The following is a 26,901-nucleotide window of genomic DNA, read 5'->3' as shown; positions in this document are numbered from 1 at the left end:
CAACAAAAATTTCCTTGGGAAAGAGCTACCTGTAGCTAGACCTATGGTTCCCCAGCATGTTTTCTTATATTTCTTTATCATGTTAGTCATGTTCTATTATAATAAACCTACATATGATTCTGTTTCCCCTACTGGACTATAAGCACCTTGACAGCAGGGATTATATATTATTCATCTGGACATCTCTAGGGTTTAACAACACATTGTGTGACACCTGTTAGGAGTTGTTAGTAGTTCATAAAATAAATAAATGAATGGGTTCTCTAAATTACACAGCTTCTTCCCCATGAGGCAATCCATCAATTTTGGTTTTTTTAACCAGGAGTGCATATTTGCCACATCCCATAGCTAGAGTCCAGGATCTACACCATATCAAGCAGATGCTCTAAAATCACAAAGTACAGCCCATACACAGGAGGAAAGTTGCAAGTAAATTGCTGGAGCCAATTGAAATATTATGCCGTACTGAAATAGGTAAGTGTACCTGAAAAATGCAAGGGGTATGATTCAAGGCCTCAGAGGATAAATCAAACTGACAGCTCTTGTTTCTTTAGGACTTCTCTGCCACTAGATGAATCAAATAATACTGTAGCTGCTTTTGAGACAAAAGTTTTTGCTCTTGGAGTAAATGAGTTGAAGTTAGAAGAATCATCTCCTCTCTTGCCTTTTCCCTGTGATAGTACCGGTCTTTTTAAGACAAGCAACACCTGGGTCATACTGCTGTTCAGTATATAGTTGTTAAAAGAAGAACCATGAGAGATTATTCTAGGGGGAAGATGTCTGGAGAATACTGACACACCTTATTAAAGAGTTGCCCCTGGTAGCAAATCTCAGCCCATGGCATTCTTCTCAATCCTTTTCTTTTATCCTATTTTCCAACCGAACTAAAATATTCATTTCTCTTTTTAGCACACAGACCTTGCCCATTTTCAGTTTCATGCCATTGTTCATATTTTTTTACTCCACTGGAATTTTCCCTGCCCACAAATCTCCACATATTGAAATTATAACCATCCTTCAAGGCCTAATTCAAATCTTTCACAGATGTGAGCTGTCCCTCCTTTAAATGTTAAAAAAAAAAAACAACAAAAAACTCTCCTATGTTTCTTATTTCATCTCATCCTATTTTTTGGCAGAGATGCTATAAAGCAAAGACTATATCTTGATTATATCTCTATGCCTTATATGTAGCCCTAACGAGCAAGCTGTTCATTGTAGGATTTCAATACATATTCTTATGAAGTCTTTTCCCACCAAGGCTTATATAAATAGCACTAACTTGATTAACCAAATGCATATTTAAATGAAAGTGAGGTAGATTGTAATGAGAAACTATGCTATTTGGATCAACTCTCCCAGTGAAAACAATGAAAAATGCTGGATAAAATATTTCTTTTTAAAATTAACCTTAAAAGAATTGAAAGGCTGAAAAGATAGTGGGAACATCCAGGGTAAACATTTTTTGGAGGTGAGAATCTGAACCCACAGAGAAAAGCAGAATCTCAAATCAAAATAACTGCACCTTGCCTGAGGGCATTATAAAGGAATAAAGGAGAACCAATATTAAACTTGTTCCCTTTCTCTAATCCCAAGGGATTATAAAGAAGACTGCCTTTGTAGATGAACAATGTTAAGAGAAGAAGGAGTGAACAATAATTCTGTCCCTGATAAGGTGTAGCACAGCTGTAGACCTCCTTTTATGTACACATAACTCAAAAATTTTAAACTGTTAACTTAGATTGATCTAATCAATCACTGGAAGTGCCCCCAGACAATTTAGAAAAATACAAAACACTCTGGGGTAGGACACATTTATTCCAGGCCTCAGAGAACCTCCCATGATATTTCAATAACAATGATTAGCACACAGTCAAAGATAAGCAGACACACAAGGAAACAAAGCAACGTGAGTGAGAACCAGTAGAAACAGACTGATGTAGACTTCAGATGCTAGAATCACAAGACACAGAATATAAAAAAACTATGCCTTCTAATTTTCAAAAAATAAAAGAGAGTCTTTAACATGCAGGGAAAAAACCCTATAACAAATGACATAGTAAATTTAAAAAAGAAATAAACTTCTAGAAATAAAAATTATAATAATGAAATAAAAATAATGTTTTTCACAAAGGGAGACTGAGTTAAAGAATTAGAAGATAAATCAAGATAAGTTATTTGGAATGCAGTTCAGAAAGACAGAAAGAAAGAAGAATATAAAACATGTGGAGGATAGAGTGAGAAAACTTAACATAGGTTTAACTACGGGCTTAGAAGAAAATAAGAGAGAAAATGTAAAAGAAGCTACATTTGAGAAGATAATAGCTTGGAATTTTCTAAAATACTTTAATGACAGTTATAATCAATTTCAAGAGGCCCAACAATCCAGGCAGGGAAAATAAAAAGATATTGACACCTGGATGCATCACGGTAAAACAGTGGAAACACAAAGGTAATGAGAAAATATTATGAGCAACCAAAGAACAGTGGTTAGATTAACAGGTAACTTCTTGATAACAATAATGGATGACAGAAAACAGTGGAACGATATCTTTGATGTGCCAAAAGAGTATTACTGCCAACTCAAAATTCTATATCCAGAGAGAATATATATTTCCAAAATGATGGAGAAATAGAGACATTTGAAACAAGCAGATGCTGAGACAGATTGTCACAAGACCCTTACTACAGGAATTTCTCAGAATGTACTTCAAACAGAAGAAAAAATAATCCTAGAAGGAAGGTCTAAGATACAGGAATATATAAATAACAAGGAACATGGCAAATATTGGGCAAATAAAAATCAATATTGATTCTATAAAAGAGAATAAATAATGTCTAGTGGTGTTAAAAAAGAAAAGAAAGAATTAAAATACAGACAGAAATAGCATATACATTGGGAAGGTGATAAGTGAATTAAAAATATTCTAAAGTAATATTTGAATAGCTTTAGTCTTCAGTAAGTTATAATTCTAGGCAAGTCACTAACAGAACACCAAGTGTATCACTCCTAAAACAGTAAAGAAGAATATGAAATGATTAAAACAAAATGAAAGGAAGGAAAAAGCAAGACATATTGATATTTAGAGAAAGAAGCAAGAAACAAAAGAAACACATGCTGTGATTCCATTTTATAAATTCAAAAGCAGATAAAGTATACTATATTTTTAAGGGCTATAGATATAGGTGGGAAAGTAATAAAGGGTGATAAAATAGTGACTAAAATGCCATTTAAGTCTGTGGCAAGGGGAGAGGCTGTGATGACATACGGACAATAGGCAGGGGTGGGGCTTTGGAGGGCTGGCAGGGTGTGCATCTTGCCCTGGGTGGTGGTTATGTAGAAGTTTGATTATAACTGTTAAAGTATACATACATGTTTTATACATTTTACTAAAAATGGTTTCTGCATTATTTTCCAGTGACAATATTTCAAAATTTTAAAGTGAGTTACAAATCAGAATACAGAATAAGAACACTGTCCTTTCCTTTATAATCCAGAAAATCCGGAACTAAGGACACCACTGGTTTTCCAATGCTCCTTTTCACAGGAGGGAGAGCCAGTCTGGACCAAACTTTCTCTGGTCTGAGGTGAAGTGAACAAAACAGAGACAATGTATGTAGACGTAGGAGGGAGACAGTTTCCTCTCTTGGTAAAGACTGTCTTTAATTTTGAGGTTTTATCCCACCTAGATTTAGGATTGGGGTATTATACAATGTCCTTTCTGTTAGAAAGTGACAGTAGCAGTAGGCAGTACTTTACTCTTTAATGTCCTTATTAAAAAAGAAAAACAGAATAGGTCAGTCCTCCTTTTCCTTCAATAGGTCACTGAGAACCCAGAGCCTATGAATCTCTGATTTATACACACCAGCAAAGTGACTGTTTCTTTTCAGGGGGAGGCTGCTTTTGATAAAAATGTGACTTGGTTATGAAATGAAAGAATTTCAGTGAGAAAGAAATATAGCCAAACATGGAATGTGGGATCAGGCACAACACTGTGTGGCATTCTGTATTAAATGTGAAAGCTGTAAGGTTAAGAGACAATGGAGGAAGATGAGGGCCCCAGGAAAATATATATGGACAAGCAGGATATTACATCTAGAACCCCAAATGGAGAAATGGCTTCATTTTCAGAATTATTCAGTGCTCAGACACAATATTTTATGCTGCCTATGGATGCATATTTCTTTTTTTGGAGACAGTACACGCTGGTATTCCTTGAATTAATACACCTTTTCTTCTACGCATGTGTGAATCAATTCAAATGCAAAACTAAGATAGTATAATGATAAGTTATAATTATATTATACCCTATATTATGTACTATAGAATATAGCATATTTATATTTTAATGGAGTATATTAGAATATAACAATTATTTTATGGCTACTATGCATATTTTTATTTATTTTATTAACTAGCTTTATTCCTTACTAATTCTCTTGGCAAATATTACTATCTCCACTTTACAGATGAGGATTCTGAAGCTCAAAGGAGTTGAATAAGTTTGTCAGCTCCTAAGTGGCAAAACTAGAATAAAGCTCCCTGTGGTTGAACTTCAAAGCCCTTCTCCTAGCTACTTTGCTGCTTTGTCTCACCACTGCATTAACATTCAAAGATCATTCCTGTACAGATTAAAATGCCATTTACTCTTTTAAACCACATTTTGCACTCACTTAGGCAGCTTCTACAGACCCCCTTGGAGAAAAGGACAGACTTTCCCAGAAGTACAATGAACAGTAATACCAGGACATGTGTAAGGGGGCACAAGAGTAATTCAGAAACTTGAGCATAAGTCTCTTTCAAAATAAAACCACAGTATCTTTAATCAAGGCCTGGTAATCATCATATCATTTCTCTGAGACTGGAATTGGTAAATGTGGGCTATCCCACCAGGCCTTTATATTTGGTTAGAAATGTATCCAAGAACTTGACTAGCAAGACAATTCATGCAGTACAAACAGGAATCTGTAATTCTTTCCCCTATTACCACAAAACACAGTTAGTTCCTGCCCAGAATTTGCTTTGAAGACAATGAGTGTCTGGGAGAAACCATAAGAGCACTGAAAATGGGACTAGAAGTAGTAAATAGGGACTGTCAAAAAAAAAAAAAAAAAAAAAGGGGGTTAACAAATTTCCTCTAAAAGTAAAATCTATTGTCAATTTACAACAGTTCTGAAGCTTGAACTAGAGGCATGCAATTAGTGAGCTGACTTGCAAGGTTTGCCTACAGTAAGGGGGAGTTTTCTTCCACCTGTACAAAATTAAGCATCTGATAACTATCTCCTGGTATGAGGAGATTAAAATAATAAAATAAAAATAAACCAAATGCTTTAACTTGGAATCTAATCTCTCCCATTATCCCAGCACATTCACATAAACTCTGCTCCAGCAGAATTCTTCTCACCCAGCAGGATGAAGATCATCTTCTCAGCAGCCAAATTCAGCAAGGCAAGTGACTTTCCTCCCTTCCTGATTTCCCCTTTAGAACTCATTCAAATAGAACTCATTCAAAGGGAAGACAAAGGACCCGTGGGTGGATGGGAGTTGTTTTGTACCTAGCCTTTAGGGGTACCTTATTTTTCTTAAAAAGATTATCTCAACATTACTGTAGCCAAAAAATAAAAACAAAACAAAACCCTAAAACAAATTTCTGAGGCAGTTTAAATTAAAAATACAAAGGACTGAGATATATTTTTAATTTATTCATAATTAGTTTACAGATTGGCTGCACCGAGACTCCAAAATCAGCAAGCTACTTGGGGATAAAGGCTATTGCAGTTATCAGGAGCAAGCCAAATGCTACCTTTTGTTCTTACTAAAATCTTCTCCTTTAAAAAAAAAAAAAAATCTCCTAGCAAATGATTTTCTATTTCCTATTTAAAGAGGATTACATAGCAAACACGACTAGTGGCTGGAAAGCAAAGAACCTTCCATCGTTTTATTACCTGCCAAATAAAAATTAGTTCATTGTGGTTAATTCCTGCCAGGAGACCCCTTTTCCCTGCTGCCCATCAGGCCATTGGGGTATGGCAGGTTGGTTCCTGCCCGGAGTCCTTCCTACTCAGGAGGCTGTCAGATATGCTGCTTGCCCACTGTCTCCAACATCGTGTGGCAGCTCTGGTGTTCAGGCAGCAAGGTTTTGAGCTTGAATTGCCCCAGGAACTAGCTCAGAATTGCTCCTACTTACTAACACTGTCAAATCTCCGTGGGCATATATGAGGCCCTTCTCCAGGTACAAATCAAGAAGCCCTACAAATTTCACTTTGTAATAACTATTGGATACAGAAATTGTATTAGTTCCATTAGATGGAGTCATAGAACTGTTCAGAAAGGTTAGCTGGATGTAGTGAATGTCACAGTTAGACTAAGATAAAAAATCACTTTGTTAACTTAGAGTCTTTCCTCATTGGTAACACCCTATATTAAGGTGCCATCTATAAACAGTTTATTATTATTTATTAATGTGTGAAGCACTTTATAGCATGCTAGATAACAACTTAAATTCATGTATTAAAGATGCACATACATGGTTTAATACGATTTACGCCTTATAATATTCTTTAAAACAGCTTTCCATAGTCTCATCCGTTAAGTATTTATTACTAATGCATTTTATAACATACTTTATACTACATTATTTGAGCAAGTAGCTGCATTTAGTGATCATTTCATAAATAAGAATAAAGCATTTATAAATGGCACCTTAATTTAAAGTGTTACCTTCCCATTACTAGAGAGCTGCTTGCCATTCATCTCATTTTGTGATTATTCTCCAAATGCACCACTTAATAAAACAAACACTAAGTTCTATTTTCCCTTCATCTGATTAAAAGTTTATTGAGTCATTTTCCTCCATCTGCTTTCAGATGTTGATAGCTTGGAGGCTTTAGTGTGATTTCTGTTGAAACCAAACTTTTAATTCAACGATATTTCTGTAAACATGATAATAGTAGAAACAGAAAACTACCCACCATATTAGACAGAGCCTGCTGCTTGGATTCTTTGTAAAATTCAATTTTTCGACTAGAAAGAACAATCCAGGAAGTAGACCAGTTTTTCCTTAGGAGAGAAAAAAGCAAAAAAAGCACTATCACTTGAAGAAATCATTCACAGGTATTGTATGAGCAACATTTGGAATAAGTAGAGACTATCTTTACTTTTAACCAGAATTCCTAAAAATCTTTTCTTTATTAAAATCTACAGGTGGGGGCTTCCCTGGTGGCGCAGTGGTTGAGAATCTGCCTGCCAATGCAGGGGACACGGGTTCGAGCCCTGGTCTGGGAAGATCCCACATGCCGCGGAGCAACCGGGCCCGTGAGCCACAACTACTGAGCCTGCACGTCTGGAGCCTGTGCCCCGCAACAAGAGAGGCCGCAACAGTGAGAGGCCCACGCACTGCGATGAAGAGTGGCCCCCACTCGCTGCAACTAGAGAAAGCCCTCGCACAGAAACGAAGACCCAACACAGCCAAAAATAATAAATAAAATTTAAAAAATAATTTTAAAAAAAATCTACAGGTGGTATGGAATTTAGGTAATAATAAAAATATTCTGTAATTTTTATATATCATGGCATTTATAGTAAAAGTTTCATCATTTGTAGATCTTCCCCAAATCTTTTTCAGCAATCAAAAATCCAACCTCGTGTATCCATGTCTTCCACTCCATAAAAAGTCTATGTTTCTGCAGCAAACCAAAAACAGCAAAGTAAAAATAGAAATCAGAACCTCGTCCTTCATCGTTACATCTCTTCATTGGTTTAGTATACATCAGAGTCTGCAAAACTAACCAGCTAATTTACCTGCCTAGTTCACAATATTTTTCAATGTTGAAACTCAATGCAAATAAAGGGAGTCAAATGCTTTTTACTTTTTTGCCAATCAAATTGGCAAGAATTAGAAGGAATAATACCAAGGTTTACTGAGAGTATGGAGAAATGGATTCTCCCATACAGTTTTGGTGGAAGTGGAAACAACTTTTCAGGAGTGAATTTGGCAATATGTTTTTAAAAAATATTTTAAAATGTGTATATCTTTTCATTGAACAAGCCCATTACTATGAATTTAAATTTATCCTAAAGAAATCATCTCATAAGTTAAGGCTCTGTACACAAGAATGAAGTGCACCATTTCTTAATTCTGCATCTAAAATATCAAAAAATGAGATAGGTTATATAAATTGCATATAATGGAGTCATACAATGGACTAATGAACCCTGTGCTTAGCAGAATCCTGATATGGGAAGATTTTAATGCAGACCATAATATAATATGTAGTTCATAAGACCATGCTGTGCTATTTACCTATGATTGTCCTCACCCATCCCAGTCCCTTCTGATTATTAATTCCCATTCATCGAAGTTCAAATATTATGTCCTCAAATATGTTTTCCATGACTTCCTCACATAGCACTTAGGATAAATTAAAAACATTTTTTTTGTAAATTTCACTTCTCTTTCCCCCATTAAATAAAAAGCCCCAAATCGACAGAAAACATTTCATCCTTACAGAGATACCCCCAGTGACAAGCAACAGTGCCTTGGACAGAGTAGGCACTAAATATGTATATGTTGAGTCAATGATTAAACTTAGGCATGGGGGTAAAAAAAAAAAAAGCTGGATATAACAATAGTTAAATCAGAGAGTGAAACCATAGCTTTTGATTTTCGTTTGCATTGAACATGTATTACTTCAATACGTAGATGTATGTATATTTGCGTCATGAAGAAAGACAAATGTTTTAGATGGTAAAAGATTAAGGAGATTAATATACATATGTTTCTATTATATCATATTGCTGCAGTTTGCTTTGGTTTAACACTCAGTTCAGAATAGCTGAATTCATTTTACAAAAGTGATTTTTTAGAAAAGTTTACAAAAAGACTATTCTGGTCCATAGAAAACTACACAAAGATACATTTTAAATGACCATTTAAGATCTTCGTGTAATTTAGTTCCACTTGCCTCATAGTCTCTAGGGGCTTGATTTAAAGGACAGCTGTGATTCAGTAAAGTTAATATTTACAAGATTAGGTTGCTCTTACATGACTGAAGCTTTCCTAATGATACACCATTGTGTTAAAAAGAAAAAAACTGGATAAACAGAAACAAAACAAACACAATGTGTATTTTTCAACATGCAAATATGAACACTATGTTCTTGGACCCACTTGTCTTCAAATAGTCACTTTTTCAATCAAATGATGAAAAAGATGGGGGAAAAATGAAAACCACATAGACCTTTTTCTTCCCTTGCCTTAGTTCCCATTTCTCGTTTTAGGTAACAGTAGCAGCAAGATGAATTGGAACACCTGTAGCCTTCTTCTTATGCAGGTCATAATATTAGATGGCCCAAGATAGAGTAAACATTGGCGGGACTGCTGGTCTAGACTGGGCATCATTTTTATCTCCACCCCTTACTTTGACCATATGTAACCAAGGAGAATGGGACACCCCCAGGCATGACGGAACCTATATTTAACCTGCCTGTTGTATTTCCCACTATATTTTTCATCTCCTGGCAAGAGATACTCTATACCTTATTTGCTTCCTGTCTATAGCAAGCCCTGGGTAAATGGTTCTGATTTGATCTTTTTCAGATGTTGATCGTTTATAGAATGTGTTGGCATTACTCTTCCCTTTCTTAAACTTGGAACTGGAACTGGTTAGAACTGAAGTTGCATGAAATTCGATTACCTCATGGTTCACAGTTAGAACTTTGAACTGCTGTGAAATGTTCCCTCTTAGGTGAATCTGATGAACAAGCTGAATAGGGTAAGAACTGCAGGTATTGGAAACTTAGTAATATGAATTGTTCTGGCACTTTACATACAGTGCAATTTCTTTTTGATCTTATAAACTACAAACAATGTCTTTATGAATACAAGTGAAGATTTTTCCTATTTGTTTAAGATAATTTCATTTCAAAAAGAAAAACAGAATGCTGTTTTTCAACGTTTTAGAGGCTCCAATTTTAATTCAGTTTTTCATGATCTCTTTTAAAATAATAATTAGCATAAATTATTTTGAGTACCTAGTATAAGTTTGCTTGTCTACGGGAGACTTAGCTTCACTTTAAAAGATGATGAAGGTACTAATCTGTCCATTTACTAATATGGAAAACAAAGTTCAGAGTGTTTAGGTAACTTACTTAAGGCCATACACTTAGAGTCAGACTCAGTTTCTCCGATTCTGAAGCCTGAAGTCTGTTCACTAATTTATGTTGTGTTTTTTTAAAGATTACAGAGTATAGGCATACCTCATTTTATTGTGCTTCACAGATATTGTGTTTTTTTGCAAATTGAAGGTTTGTGACAACCTTGCTTTGAGCAAGTCTACTGGCGCAATTTTTCCAACAGCGTTTGTTCACTTCATGTCTCTGTGTCACATATTGGTAATTCTCGCAGTTTTTAAAACTTTTACATTATTATTATATTTGTTATGGTGATCTGTGATCAGTGATCTTTGATGTCACTATTGTAATTCTTTTGGGGTGCCATGAACCATGCCCATATAAGACAGCTAACTTAATCCATAAGTGTTGTGTGTGCTCTGACTGCTCCACCGACTGGCCTTTCCCCATCTCTCTTCCTCTCCTCAGGCCTCCCTATTCCCTGAGACATAGCAATATTGAAATTAGGCCAATTAGTAGCTCTACAATGGCCTCTAGGTGTTCAAGTGAAAGGAAGAGTTGCATCTCTTTCACTTTAAATTGAAAGCTAGTCATGATTAAGTTTAGCGAGGAAGGCAGGTCAAAAACCAAGACAGGCTGACAGCTAGGCCTCTTGTGCCAAGGAGTTAGCCAAGTGAATGCAAAGGAAAAGTTCTCGAAGGAAATTAAAAGTGCTACTCCAGTGAACACATGAATGATAGAAAAGCAAAACTGTCTTAATGCTGATATGGAGAAAGTTTTAGTGGTTTGGATAGAAATCAAACCAGACGCAACATTCCCTTAAGCCAAAGCCTAATCCAGAGCAAGATTTTAACGCTCTTCAATTCTGCGAAGACTGAGAGAGATGAGGAAGCTGCAGAGGAAAAGTCTGAAGCTAGCAGAGGTTGGTTCATGAGGTTTAAGGAAAGAAGCTGTCTCAGTAACATCAAAGTACTAGGTGAAGCAGCAAATGCTGATGTAGAAGGTGCAGCAAGTTGTCCAGAAGCGCTAGCTAAGATAATTAATGAAGGTGACTACACTAAACAAGAGATTTTCCATGTAGACAAAATAGTCTTCTATTGGAAGAAGATGCCATCTAGGACTTTCATAGCTAAAGAAGAGAAGTCAATGCCCGACTTCAAAAGCCTCAAAGCACAGACTCTGTTAGGGGTTAATGCAGCTGGTGACTTTAAGTTGAAGCCAAAGCTCATTTACCATTCTGAAAATCCTAGGATCCTTAAGAAGTATGCTAAATCTACTCTGCCTGTGCTCTATAAATGGGATGACAAAGCCTGGGTGAAAGCACATCTCTTGGCAACATGGTTTATTGAATACTTTAAGTCCACTTTTGAGACTTGCTGCTCAGAAAAAAAGATTCCTTTCAAAATATTATTGTTCACTGACAAACTACCTGGTTACTCAAGAGCTCTGATGAAGATATACAATGAAATTAATGTTGTTTTTATGCCTACTAACGTAACATCCATTCTGCAGCCCATGGATCAAGGAGTCCTATCATGTAAGAAATACATTATAGCTGCTATAGGTCATGATTCCTTTGATGGATATGGGAAAAGTAAATTGAAAACCTTCTGGAAAGTATTCAATATTCTTGATGCCATTAAGAACATTCCTGATTCATGGGAAGAGGTCAAAATATCAACATTAACGGGAGTCTGAATTAGTTGATTCCAACCCTCATGAATGACTTTGAGGGGTTCAAGGCATCAGTGGAGGAAGTGACTGCAGAAGTGGTGGAGATAGCAAGAGAGCTAGAATTAGAAATGGAGCCTGAGGATGTGACTGAATTGCTACAATCTCATGATAAAACTTTAAAGAATGAAGAATTGCTTCTTATGGATGAGCAAAGAAAGTGGTTTCTTGAGATGGAATCTATTCCTGGTGAAGTTGCTGTGAAGACTGTTGAAATGACACCAAAGAATTTAGAATATTACATAAATTTAGTTGATAGAGCTGGGGCAGGGTTTGAGAGGACTGACTCCAATTTGAAAGAAGTTCTACTGTGAGTAAAATGCTTTCAAACAGCACTGCACACTACAGAGAAATCATTTGTGAAAGAAAGAGTCAACTGATGTGGTAAGCTTCCTTATTTTCTTATTTTCAGAAACTGCCCAGCCACCCCAACCTGTAGTAATCACCACCCTGAGCAGTCGGCAGTCATCAACATCAAGGCAAGACCCTCCACCAGCAAAAAGATTATGACCCACTGAAGGCTCAGATGATGGTCAGCATGTTTTAGCAATACAGTATTTTTGAATTAAGGTATGTACATTGTTTTGTTAGACATAATGTTATTGCACATTTAATAGACTACAGTAGAGTGTAAACATAAATTTATATGCAAGGGGAAACCAAAAAAAATCATGTGACTCTCTTTGTTGCCTTATTCTCTTTATTGAGATGTTCTGGAACCCAACCAGCAATATACTGTTTTCTTGGTTAAGGAGACTGTCAATGTCAGATTTCACCATAGTTTTGGTCCTAAGTCTCAAATTATAAAAGCTAGAGTACAGAGCCTGTGACAAGGTATAAGCCATCTGGACTGTCAAATTAACTGTTTTACCTAATGTTAATTAGAAGGATTGGTCAAAGGCCCACCACTCTCAAGCTCTATTTTTCTCTTGGGAATTGAACTGATTTAAAGGAGTCACATGATGAGTCTTTCAACTCCTCATAAGAAGCCGGAAGCAGCGATGTGCTTCTAACTATGACACCACCTCTTTCTCTTTCCTGCTAGGGGATTATTCTGGTTTGGGATGAGTAGGCTCACCTGCACTCAGTAGGGAGCCTAAAACCAGAAAGTGTTTCAAAAGCCTCTAGTCTAGGAGTGGCTAAGAATTCACCTAATGGGAATATCTTTTAACCTATGACTTAGGTCAGAACCTTCCTCTCTGAATGAAGTAGTCTAGAGACTTGGCTATTTTCTTCACAATATCTTTCGAGTCCATTCCCCATTTGATGTGTTTGGCCCACTGTGCTGCCTGTAATTCTCAGGATATCAGCAGAAAAGCTTTCTCACCAGTTACTCTAACACAGCGAGGCTTTTGATGGCACTGTCAGCTCTGGAGGGAGTATGAATAGGGTCAGCTGGCAAGGTTTTGCCTTGACTTGTACCTTTAATGCTTTCTGCATGCAACCAAATCCTTATAGGTGACAGTTTTTCAGTGTATTGAGATTCAACCCAGAGAGCGAGTAACTCCTTCAAGTTTAGAGGGCTCAGGCAGGACTTTAAAAATAGACCTTCTGAGGATGAAGCGATTTTCAGAATGGAAAGAAAGTCCCTCTACTTTCCTAGTACCTCCAAAGAGGGGAACACCATCCCTGACCTCCTAGAGCTTTTCCACTCCTGGGCACAATATCTGACATTTAGTGAATGCTTATCAAAGGTTTTTGAGTAAAAGAATATATGGGTTCTCAAATTTCAGGAGGGTCACACATCTAGATTATTCCTGCCCTGTTTGTTGTTATTTACTAACAAGGACTACAAAACACCTACTTCTTGCATTTCCCTTATTTATTCCTTAGTTCCCAAATGTTTTGATAAGTCTTTCATAGCATTGTTTTAAAAGTATCTAACATTCCTGGTTTAGTATATCTTTTTCTAATTTATAATCCTAGTGGCAATACCTGAGCTTTCTCTAGAGGGCTTCCTAACTTCTCAGATGTGTTTCAATAAGATAAGCTATTATGAATGCATTGGTTCTCACTCTGTGCGAGGTATGGCACCTGGTATTCTGTATGTGTCAAGTAATTTAATCCCCAAGCCAGTCACAAGTATCTACTGAGCATCTACCAGAGGACAGATACAATTCCAAGGACTGAATATATAAAGGCAAATAGCAGAGACCTCAAGGCATTTATGTCTAACTCAGGGGAGACAGGCAGTAAACACGGAAACAAATCCTCCACATTCAGAAAAAAAAATTGAGACTTAGTGAGGTTGCATCCTACCCAAGGGCATCAAAGTCATAAATATGGGATTCAGACCAAGTCTTCTGGACTTAGAAGGCCATGCTCATTCTGCTGTATCAGTTGTCTCTAGAGCAGGTGGCATGCAACTCTCCCTTAGTCATATTGGGCACGTCTATGCAGAGCCTCATGATAGACCCTGACAGAGGAAGACACCCAACTGCTGTCAAAGAGTTACTTGAACATCTTTCTCCTTGGAACAAGGGCACTTCTTAGCCTGACCTGGGCTGTTCTGCAATGCTGACCTGGAAGCTCTTTCATCTCTACCTTCCCAAGATGGCCAGCACGTAACTTCATCCATTGATGGGAGCCAATTAATGCATCAACACTTCATCATCTTAACTTTGAGGGAGTTCTTTTTTATTTTTCCACACAGAGAGATAAAAACCAAGCTGTTGGATAGATCTGAGGGTTAAACAAGATACATAGGTCAGGAAATGTCCAACTTCAGTAAGTCAGAGGTCCCAGGAATAGGTGAGAGAGTCTCCGCATGAATTTACAAGTAACAATTAGGTAAGGGATTGATATTGACACTACTGATTCAGTACAGGAAATAGATCCTGGGACAATAAATGCAGGCTATTTATTTTAATTTTTTTTGTCACAAGACATCACATCTAAGGGGGAAAAAGATCCTTAATGTAATTAGGAAGGAGGAAGAACTAAATTCTAATGACAATTAGTTACAATTAATGCAATTGGTGGGACAATTTCTCCAAGTGAGACACTTCAGAGAGCTTCCCTAAAACAAATACTGAGTTGTAAAGGTAGAAAGTAAAAACAAAACAAAACAAAACAACCCCAAAATCAAAGAAAGCTCAACACAGGCATCAGCTTGACCAAAAACTCTGCATTCTACAAAACGGACACCGGATGGCAGCACATAATAACAGCAACTTGGTAACTGCTTATCTGAAGAACGCTTGATGGAAAATGGCCCTTAAAATATTTGTTATCGTCATAGGAATCTGTTAGCTTGAACTCAGGTTTAACGTATTCATCTGCTCTAACATCAAAGCTTTATATCTTACACTCACCTCTCCTATGCCTGCTTTGGTAATGACACGGTGGCAAACGAAAAAGTCAGAGGAAAATATATGTGAGGTTACTTTGTAAATTTCAGACTCACTCTGGGCCGCCTGCCTCCGTTATCTGACTTGGGCACACTGGATTTGACTTGATTCTGTACCTCTGGTGGGGGTGAATGTGAATTACTCTAGTGTCCTTGACTGATTTACTGAAAAATCACTTAGACACTGTTTAAGTGTTCTGACTAGTTCTCAAACTGGTAGGTGAAGAACTTATTGCTTCTCTCTTATATTTTAAGCTTCTTGTAATTTGCCTCTGCTTAAAAAAAAGGGTCAAAGAGACACTGATGTATAAATATATACATCTCTGCCACTATTGCAAGAAATGTAAAAGCTTTATATATTCAAAGGGTTACTAGAAGTTGGAAATTATAACAGAGCGTGTATTGGAAATCATGAAACTAAAGTAACCTTTTACAAATTAACTTCAGTATTGCATACTCTCCAAACCTTCCCTCCAATCCTTACTATGGAACATTAAAAAGAGAGAAAGACAGATGAAGCCTGGAAGAATTTATTGGGATCTTGAGCAGAAGATGCTAAAAAAAAAAAAAAAAAGTTTACATTAGGAGGGTACTTTGGTATCACGTTCTACAGAAAGTCTATTCTGAGAAACAATTGTTTAAAAAGAAGAAAAAGCAAATAAAAACAAAGGTCTAATAGCCATGGGCTCTAGGATGAAAATACACACTAGTAGACATAACATTGCACTACCTTTACTCGATTTCTTCCCAAATACCTCTCTGTCCATATTTTCACCCTCAAGTCCTTCTTCCCAAGTCCCTCTGAAAAGCAGAGCAGAGTGACAAGCCACATATGATAAGATGTACAGAGCCGCAAATGAGATGACGAAGGGGCAGGCTTGAAAGTTATAGAGGGAGAGATAAGGGTATGGAAATAGCTTACATGTTGTCAGGGGGCTTTTATAAATTAAAGTTGTTTTCAATTAAAGAATTGAAAACAACTCTTTGCTAAGGTCTCTGAGAGCTTCAGAGAAACCTGGGCTACTTAACTTTTGGGGATAGACGTACCAAAATGCAGGAATTTCTAAACTTTATCAGAAGAAGCATACTTTCAATGTTCACAAAGAAAAACTAAAGTTGAATGCTGAATGTCTGGGGCTTTCAACCCCGTCCATCTGTCTGGGGAGATTTCTAGAACTTCATTTCAAAATAAAGCTAAATTTATGGCCCTTTACAAATGTAAGATATAGCCAAGGAGTTCTCCTTCCTTCCACCCACTCTTGTTGTATTCAGAGATAGGTCAAACTTTTCTTAGAAAGAAAAAATATATGAAAGAGGAAAGGAAGCTAAAGAAAAAGGAACAGGAGAAGGGAAGGAAAGAAAAATAAGAACACAAAATATGATGTGGATGACCTGTCATGTATTTATGAGTAGAAAACTTTATAGAGATTAATAAAATAGTAGTAAGTGACAACTGAAGCCCTTTGTACTGTTGATGGTATGAAATAAAAGAACAATTTTTGCTTCCTGGCCTCAAACATCTTCTAGCAAGAGGGAAAAGTCCAACCTACTTTAAACAGAGGACAGGGCTAAAACTCTGATACCAACTACACATGCAATAAGATTGAGAGAAGGAGAGGTGGATACAAGTGACCAAGTTTCTCCACTTGTTAAGATTGAAAGTGGTAATATAGCCTATTTTAGAGTATTATTTCAGAATTACTGGTAAAGCAATTATCCAAGTACTTGACAGAATAAGCATCTGTTACTATTGTAGTAACTCATTACAATTTATAAAAAGATATAAAGTTCCTTGATAAATGGGGAAAAGGCTATGGAAAGAAATTTTACATAAGAAATACAAATTATAGCAACTATGGTATACTATTTAATAGTTACTAAATTACCAATGATATAAAAACTACACAATTTTTCAAAGTTATGATTAAACTGACCATTTTGTTGTTAGTTACAAAAAACATACAGACTCCTTGGGCAAGCAGTATGTCAATACATAACAGTCATTTAAAAAAATGGTCTTGTGATTTAATTAAGTCATCTAGGCTTAGAAATTCTCTTAAGAAAATATAAAAGAAAAATTGACAAGCAATAGTAGGTTTACTGCATTTATAACTATTTTAGTATAAAACTGGAATCAACTTAAAAATCTAATAAAAGAGGAACGTAGAAATGGCTTGGTGTATTACAGTCCCATCAACATTGTGGTGTATTATATGTTATTAAACATGCTGACTATATATACTACACTTTTCAATCTGTAACGTGTTTATAATAAAAACTAAAGCAATCCTTAAAGCAACTAAAAATAGAGCTACCATATGATCCTGAAATCTCACCCCTGGGCATATATCCAGAGAGAACCATAATTTGAAAAGATACATGCACCCCAACGTTCACTGCAGCACTATTTACAAAAGCCAAGACAAGAAAGCAACCTAAATGTCCATCAACAGATGAATGTATAAAGAATATGTGGTGTATATATATATACATATATATATGTATATATATACACACACACACCCCTACATATACATACATATACATACATATATATATATATATATATATATATATATACACACACACACACACACACACAGTGGAATATTACTCAGCCATAAAAAGGAATGAAATAATGCCATTTGCTGCTGTTGCAAATGGGTGGACCGAGAGATTATCATACTAAGTGAAGTAAGCCAGACAGAGAAAGACAAATATCATGTGATATCACTTATATGTGGAATCTAAAAAAAGAAAAAAAAAAGAAAAGAAAAAAAAAGACACAAATGAACTTATTTCCAAAACAGAAAGAGACTCACAGATACAGAAAACAAACTTATGGTTACCAAAGGGGAAAGGGGGATGGATGGGAGGGATGAATTACGAGGCTGGGATTAATATATACATACTACTGTGTATAAAATAGATAACCAACACGAACCTACTGTATAGCACAGGAAAATATACTCAATATTATGTAATAACCTATAAGGGAAAAGAATCTGAACAAGAATACATATATATATATATGTATATATATATAGAACTGAATCGTTGTGCTGTAAACCTGAAACTTGCATGATATCATAAATCAACCATACTTCAATTAAAATTTTTTTAAAAATTCAAAAAAGAAAGCAAATCCCACAAACAATAAAGAATAAAATTATGGAACAATATGGATCAAATTTAAAGATTTCTGGTCACTAAGGACTTTCATCAGCAAGGTAAATAGATAGTGAGAGACTTGGAGGAGATATTTGCCAAGCCTAAAGTTGACAATGTATTACTACCTGGTGTACATTAGGAGTTCTCTCAAAAAAACAAAAAAAGTGAGAAACTCAGTAGAAAATAGAGTTTATGCACAGGCGATTCTTGGAATGCAGAGCCTGACTGACTCTGAATAGGTGACGTGATGCTTAACTGAAACACCAGTCAGAAGAATAAAAATAAATGCAACACTAAAGTAATGTCCTATAGCCATCAACTTGCAAAACTGAAAGTTTGATAATGCTGCATGCTGATGAGATCATGGAGCGAGGCGATCCCTTCTGCATTGTGGAGAGAGTGTGAACCGATGCATTCATTCTGGAGAAAGCTTGGCAGTAGCACCCAATTCATTTACAACCGTGTGTACCTTACCACCAAGCAATCCTTTACTCCTGGGGGTATGCCCCAGAGAGAATTCCTCACAGGTCTGTAAGGAGACATATCGGTGTGGTTTGTTGCAATGTTGTTTGGGATGGAAGGAGTTAGGGACAATTTACGTATCCACTCCTGGGAGACTGAGTAAGTAAAATTTGATGTGTGTTCACAACGGCAAAATGGGCAGCAGTTGGAAGAAACTAACTTGTTTTAAATATATAGATATAGATAGATATCCTAACATTGACTAACATTGAATGAAAGTAGTACGAACCAGAATGAGGCTTATAAACCAAAGGCTTATGCAATTTAGAACACATTCACTTACACACAGTTTTCCAGAATGCCACACATATAGCCATATAAATGTATGGAGAGAGGATTTGATGAACACACATTCTACAGAGGATTGACGTGAGGAATGGAGATGAAGAATAAAATAAAACCAGCTAGGGGTCTTGCCCAGAATGATGATAATACAAGGCCACACACTGAAGAGGAAAATCAACTCAATTTGTACACCTGAGGTTAAAAACAAAGACAAAAACAAAAACAAAAATGGAAAACTAAAATTTATATAACTTTAAATGAAAAAGCTGAAAGAATGCATAATTGCATGCAAGCTGATTGAAATAACAATAAAACATAGTACAAAATAATATTTATATGAATTTAAACTAGAACACAGAAATGGTATGTAAGCTGATTAACAACAAATAAAACAAATACAAAATGGTATACACACTGGTTGAAACTACCTAAAAATGTATTCATGTGAGTCTGTTAGGGAAAAGGCCTGGTTGTGCTCCTCTACTTTTTCTTGACACCACTTTCTAGGAAAACATTTTACAGGGATGGTTTATGGATAGCTTATGGGCAAGGACATTGTACAAGACCACTGTGGTGGCACATCATCTTGTTTTCTTGGAATTCCTTTTAGCATCTCCTCCTCTTGCTTGCATGAGTCTGGAGGATAAGACTGACCAAAGCTATCACCTCCTCTTTCCTGCCAAGCCCCAGTGAAAGGTGAAGTGATAACTTAGACAAGTCCTTTTCTGTCCCTCTTTGGATTTTTTGTCCACATCGCTGGTAAGGTGAGAAAGGGTTTTGACTTATCTTGGGAAGGTTTATCATTGCACCTTTCACGAGCTGATATAACTGGGAGGAAAGTCTAGGGGAAAGTTGGCACTAGATTGGGTTAATCAAAGAATCCCTCCTGGGTCCTTTCAGAACCCAACACATTAAGTCAGGTTCTCCACTGGGGCCAGGACTAGATGAGTCTTTGAAAGCAGCATTGCATTTGATCTTGTCTCCTGTGCATCTCCCTCCTGCACCCTTCAAAGGAGGGTGGCTGCAGGGTTACTGCAGAGGAACGGACTAGGAGAGGGTTCAAGGCCCTGTTTGCTATCCGAGAATAAAACATAATGTGGGCAGAAAATAGAGTTTGTTCTTTAAAATTGAAATAGTTATTTTAAGTAGTGGAATTATGGATGATCGTTTTCCCCAATTTTACTTCTTTTAAATAAATATATACTTACTCCATTATAGCAAACAAACAATAGCATATTTCATTCTCTAGTGTTGGCCAGAGTTCCATTCTAGTAATGAATTGTATTATACAATTAATAAGTGTCCCATTGTGTAGCTAATTAGTAAATTTATCCTGTATGATTTTAACTGTTAATAATATAGTCATGAATAAATGCCTTTTCTCTCACTGTAAGCACTTTCTATATACCTTTGCAGCTTGCATATAACCTAGCACAAAGCTAAGTATATCATAAGACCTACATGAGAAATAGGGAAAATTCTAAAATGGAGATGATTATTTCTAAATATCCCATACATAAAAAACATGTAGTGTGTTTGTCTACCCTCCTATCAACCTTATTTTTTTCTCCAAGTTTTTTCTTGTTGTTGCCTAGGGAATCCTTATTACATTTTCTAATTTCTCTCACCTACTCTGTGTTGACCTCATCTCCAAGTGCAGCAACTTCCAACTTTTTATCTGACAGATTATTTTCCTTTTATTTTTTTCTCAAATGATTTTTATTTGAGCAACAAATGTATTTCAAATCCTCCATCCTTCAAAAAATTATGATCCCAATGTATTTTAGGGAGATTTTTATATACTGCGAAATGAGTCCTTTCATCCCCTAATCTGTTAATCCCAGAAATCAAGACACATTATCTTATTTCTTCACATATTTTTTAAGATTTCAAGTCTTAGGAGGTCATGAAGCACTTCATTTATATATTCTGTGCAACAAAATAAAATGTAGTGCTTTGTTGGAAAACTATAATTATATTAAAAATACTGTTGATCTTAGTGATAGCAGAGAGGAATATTCTAGTCATGCACCATAGGGCCTACCTTTCCAAACAATAGCAGTGACACAACTGAGGAGATGGGGAACTGGCACAGTTATATAAAAGTGAATTAAAAAAAAACTTTTATTACCTTAGTTTCTTTCCTCCATCTGCAATTTTAGCTTTTTGAAGATAACCTTCTTTTTCAACCATCTGCAAGAAGAATGCATATATTAAAACTGTGACAAACTCCTATGCATTATTAGTTTGAATGAACCTGTGCTTGCCAACAGTCATTGCAGTGATGGAAGTTTCCAGTCACAGAACTTCAACAACAATGCATATATAGCTTATGGGAAGTGCCTTCAAGATCAGTCATTACAAGCTGTTAAATATCCAAAAGAAAGATAACAAAGAGTAATGTGAATGATTTGTTAGATAGTGATACACCTTTACTTACTTTTCCTTCTGGGAATTGAAGTCACTTGCTTACAAAATTGATTAAAAATGGTAAAACAAAAACAAATTTAATGCCTTCCTTAATTTTACCAATCATCCTTGGAAAAGTTCTTCCTTTTCACTCCTCATTTCCACTTCCTCATGTACCTGCTGATGCCAGTGAGTGAGAAAAATTCAACAGAACCAGGTAACTGGGCCGGTTAAACTGGAAGGGCATTTAAAACACTGACATTCCATGCATTTTGTTCAGTTAGTTACCAAGAGATGCTGTAGCAGCATTATCTCATTATCTTCCTCCATGATGTGGGTTTGCTTCCTTTCCTATTTGTATTTATTGGCTTTCACTGCTAATACAGCTGCACATTCCTTAAAGGAGATTCAACCATTCCTTATCATTCCACAGAGGTTTTTGTGGAGTTCTAGGGTAAATAAATACACAATGCAAATTGTGATGTGGTGACTCCCAGCAAAGTCTATAATAGATGTTTTAATTTCTTAGTGCCCTATTTCTACCTTCCCCTGTCAGTCCTGCACCCCTCCCATCCCTAAATCTTACCTGTGTTCCATCTTTTCGATCTTGGTAAATTGCCAACAACCTTCACCCACACCCCCATGCTATATGTTGAAAGCTTTAAGGAGTCACCTACCTAATATCAAAGGACCACACTCCCTTAGTGCCACCCTACATGCTTTCCTCCTGACTGTAAAACTTCACTTCCACCATATCTTCATCTCATCAATTCCCAGATATATTAAATCTACTTTAAAATGTAATATTTCTCTCTATTGTTAGAGAGTTCTTCCATGTTTCCTTTGCAATCTCTTTTTAGATGCCCTGTCCTGAATCTTCATTTTCATTCTGCCATTACCTCTATCACAGGGCTTATTTGGTTGTACCTGCACCTGTGCTGTGACTCTTCCTTTCACACCTGTGTTCCCAGCACAGAGAGTACTTGCTGGTACCAATGATCACAATAATAAATATTGTTTGAACAAATGAGTGGATGAATGAATGGCTATTTAAATGTTTATTTAAATTTTTATAGGAAACTGGACAAGCAAAAATAACCTGTCTGCATTATGACAGGTTAGAGGAAGAGATATTTGGGGGTGAGTTGTTCCAAACCACTAAATTTCATCAGTCAAAGAACTGGCTATTTACAAGACTCACTCTGATATAGGTGAGATCTTTTCCGACTTGTTTATTATATTCCTAATACACAGTACAATACTTAGCTTTCAAAATACATTGGATGAAGACATCTCTTAATAAATAATGATGAAGATAATGATGATCTATGATAATCACAGCACAGTATTTTTCACATAGCTACATTTCCAGAGAATTTCTTTTCTTTCAGCATGTTCTCCACAAGCCTAGAAGAATCTGAGGAAGCTCTCTTAGATAACTTTTAGAATCATGATGTTCAGTGGTGCCTCTTCTGTACTTAGATACGTCTATTCATTTGCTTTTCCCACCTTTTGTCCTAATGTGTACTGTCTCTTCTTCTTAGTTCCAGGAAATCTTATTTGTCTACCCCCTAAAATCCGTATAATACATTTAGTATTTAAATCTGGGCATCACTAGTTTCTACAAATGTTTGGAAGAAAAATGTTGTTAAGAGCAATTAGCACCACAGAGGAGGTCCCTTTCTTTAGGAATGTATATTGAGAAATTTTGTTGTGTAACCATAGATAAAATTTACCGTTTTATTTAAGCTTTCTTATGATGAAAATAAAATAAGTTACCAAAAGCCTGAATCTATCTACCAAAAAGCTACAAAATCTCTCAACCCATGATAAAAACTGATGCATACATTCTCAGCTAAGAATATTGCCTTTTTCCCCATAAAAATATTCACTGAAAGACCACTAGGTGGATATTTAGTACCCAGAGATGTATTATTGATGACCATTTCTTTAAAAAGAGAAGGGAAATGTGAAAGTAGAAACCTAACACTCTTGCAGGGGAAATCAACATAAGCTAGCTTGAATTATATACCTTAAAATTCTCTCTCCTTGAATATATAAGTAAAGTTTCTCTATATGCTGGGCCTTTTCAGGATACCTGAGATTGAGGCCAGGGGCTGGATTTCTCATGTTAGGATTCTATAAATGGACATCATTGCCATCAAACAGGCTGAACCAATTTTCACGGCCTTTGGTCAATGCAACAGAGTTTCCAGGCATGTCCACACAGAGGTCCAGAAAAAGGAAAGAGGAAGAGGTAAATAGCAGGTTAGGTATCTTCTTTTATATTATCTTTCAAAGTCCAAGTTGCCTTCCTGGTCATTTGAAGAAGCTAATAATCCTTCTACTGTGTACTTTTACCTATTATATTTATTTCTACAGTTCATATTTTTACTTATCTATGTATTGGCATACACATTTCTACATGTAATTATATACATGTGCAACCATCATGCACTATTCCCACTTCTGTGATCAGGTGTTCATTGCTCTCCATTGTTTCTTTCATACTTGCTGTACAACCATTCATTCTTTCAACACATTTTTAAATAGTAACATCCTCTTCCCCTAAATTCCAGCTGCTCTGCTCACAATGGGGCTGCAAAGACTAATAGGACAACCTTAATCTTACTGAGGCTTATATCCTTGTGAGCTCACATTTCAAGATACTCCTGTTCCTCTTTTTGGGGGACTGGATACCATACTCCCCTCCAGTTATCTCAGAGACTAAGGCCAACTTTTGCCCTGAAATAGAAAACTCCAATCAGGCTTCCTACACTGAAAGCACTGCATTATTTTAAGTCCCATGCTGGGAAGCAAAGTTTCCATGAGGTACATTTAATTACTTTATTATTCCTTGTCATCATACTTTGAAATACCTCACCATGTTCCAGGCACTGGGAATCAGTCATTCCAGGAGGCTCATAGGAGCAGAAAGAAGTATTAGGGCAAGCAGAAGATTGCTATGTATTTCGTATGTGGGTTTATATACGGTACCATAGTAATTATTCTAATTACTTATTCCTCTTTTATGTTAATCACATGGTTTGAAGGGACAGTAATCTATAAATTACAGTTGAGTATACTGGTCATCTAGGACCTAGATGGTCTTGCCTCTAGTAATTTACAAAACTGTGTATAGCTTTAGGTCTATGTTTAGGATACTATATACCAAGTTCCAGGCCAACTTGAAGTTCTTTAAAGTAGTAGCACTCCCTAAACAAAGTATACTTAAGAACTGTCAACCAATCTTTAGATGCTGAATCTGGCTTCTTGAGCTATTTGTCCAATATTCCTTAGAAGCCCTATTTAATGTTAAGTGGCAGGAAAGATCAGCAATTCGTCCAGATTGGATGCCAGCCAGTCTGCTAGCATTGAGGAAGCACTCGGAAGACACAACTGTGCTGAGATACAGATGAAAAGAATGAATGGCAGTGGGATATCCAGATAGCACCTGTTTATCAACCTAAGTTGGAAGCGAGAGGCAAGGCAAGAGAGCAGATGACAACCTTTGATTAATGCTAACAATCATGGCAGAAAGACCGGCCTGTAACCGTTAAGTACAGACACTGCAATTTTTTTTTTATATGGAGTCTTCACGTAGTTCTCAGATAAAAGAACTGAATTGAAAACAATAGGTTTTCATCTACACCAGTCCACCAAAAGAATTCTGTCAAAATACATGTTTATAAATGGAAATAAACTGAATGTAAAACTTTCACCAGATTTTCATGAGAGGGTATTGGCTTTTTTTTTTTTTTTAACATCTTTATTGGAGTATAATTGCTTTACAATGGTGTGTTAAGTTTCTGCTTTATAACAAAGTGAATCAGTTATACATATACATATGTACCCATATCTCTTCCCTCTTACGTCTCCCTCCCTCCCACCCTCCCTATCCCACCCCTCTAGATGGTCACAAAGCACCGAGCTGATCTCCCTGTGCTATGCGGCTGCTTCCCACTAGCTATCTATTTTACATTTGGTAGTGTATATATGTCCATGCCACTCTCTCACCCTGTCACATCTTACCCCTCCCCCTCCCCATATCCTCAAGTCCATTCTCTAGTAGGTCTGTGTCTTTATTCCCGTCTTGCCACTAGGTTCTTCATGACCTTTTTTTTTTTTTTTCCTTAGATTAATACCAGAACGACACACCCTTTGGGCTGCTGATGTATGTTAAGTGGTTGCTCTTTTCTCCTTTGTTCTGATTCCTGTGTTCACTGGCAATCCTCTGACTCCTAATTTAGCTTCCTCGGTCCTCTCACAAATAGTCAGAATGTGGGTGACAAATAGCATCAGTATATTTGCCATTATAAATTAATAAATCAGAATTATAATTTATACAGCTGACTCTTACAAATTTGGTTACTGTGAGGTAATCCTAGGGATCATCATCTCTGTACACACTGATAACATTGATACATATAATTTTTCAAGATCCACAAAACTGAGACAGGCCCCAGACCTGAACTGGAGAGAGCCCTCCGAAGTAGATAGCACCATCCTGTGAAAGTTTCTGTATGACTGACTGGCCTCCTAGGAGAACTTTGTATCAATTCTGTATAACTACAAACATGCACTAATATTATTTTGCATTTAATTATTTTCCTATTTAATAATTAGGCACTTGCTATATTTTTTTCTGAACTTTTAATAGATCGCAGTACTTTGCTGATTATCTGTTTGTTTAGATAATTTCTATTATAAAGCACAGAAGGAGGACATATCTGGTTATATCATTTTACCCCCAAATGAGGCTTCTCTTCCTTCTTAAATCTCTTCTTAACTTTTCCACCACCCACAGAAATAGAAATTTCTGTGTCTCCTTTCCATTGGCTTCTTAAAAATTATTTTTTAAGTTTCTATTTTTAAAATAAAAATTGTATATATTTAAGGTGTACAATATGATGTTTTGACCTACATATACATAGTGAAATGATTCCTATAGTCAAGCTACTTAATATATACATTTCCTCATATAGTTACCTTTTTATTTATTTAATAAATTTATTTATTTTTGGCTGCATTGGGTCTTCATTGCTGCATGCAGGCTTTCTCTAGTTGCGCCGAGCTGGGGCTACTCTTTGCTGTGGTGCGCGGGCTTCTCATTGTGGTGGCCTCTCTTGTTGTGGAGCATGGGCTCTAGGCACGGGCTTCAGTAGTTGTGGTACTCGGGCTCAATAGTTGTGGCTCGCGGGCTCTAGAGCACAGGCTCAGTAGTTGTGGTGCACGGGCTTAGTTGCTCCACGACATGTGGGATCTTCCCGGACCAGGGCTCAAACCCGTGTCCCCTGCATTGGCA

At 36.4% G+C, this 26,901-nt stretch overlaps 1 protein-coding gene across 1 annotated transcript in view; it reads right to left on the bottom strand.

The window, feature by feature from the left end:
• The window catches only part of ARHGAP15 (Rho GTPase activating protein 15), a 609,009-nt gene that overhangs the window by 497,863 nt on the left and 84,245 nt on the right, over window positions 1–26,901 (bottom strand). The window contains exons 4-5 of the mRNA XM_059927125.1: window positions 21,319–21,380; window positions 6,970–7,057 (exon numbers count right to left, since the gene is read on the bottom strand). Coding sequence (XP_059783108.1) covers window positions 6,970–7,057; window positions 21,319–21,380 — 150 coding nt within the window. The remainder of the gene's footprint in view (window positions 1–6,969; window positions 7,058–21,318; window positions 21,381–26,901) is intronic.

The sequence above is a fragment of the Balaenoptera ricei genome, chromosome 7 (assembly GCF_028023285.1).
Source record: "Balaenoptera ricei isolate mBalRic1 chromosome 7, mBalRic1.hap2, whole genome shotgun sequence".
NCBI lineage: Eukaryota > Metazoa > Chordata > Mammalia > Artiodactyla > Balaenopteridae > Balaenoptera > Balaenoptera ricei.
The sequence above is the reverse complement of the archived record's forward strand: the minus strand, read 5'-3'. Positions and strand labels throughout refer to the sequence as shown.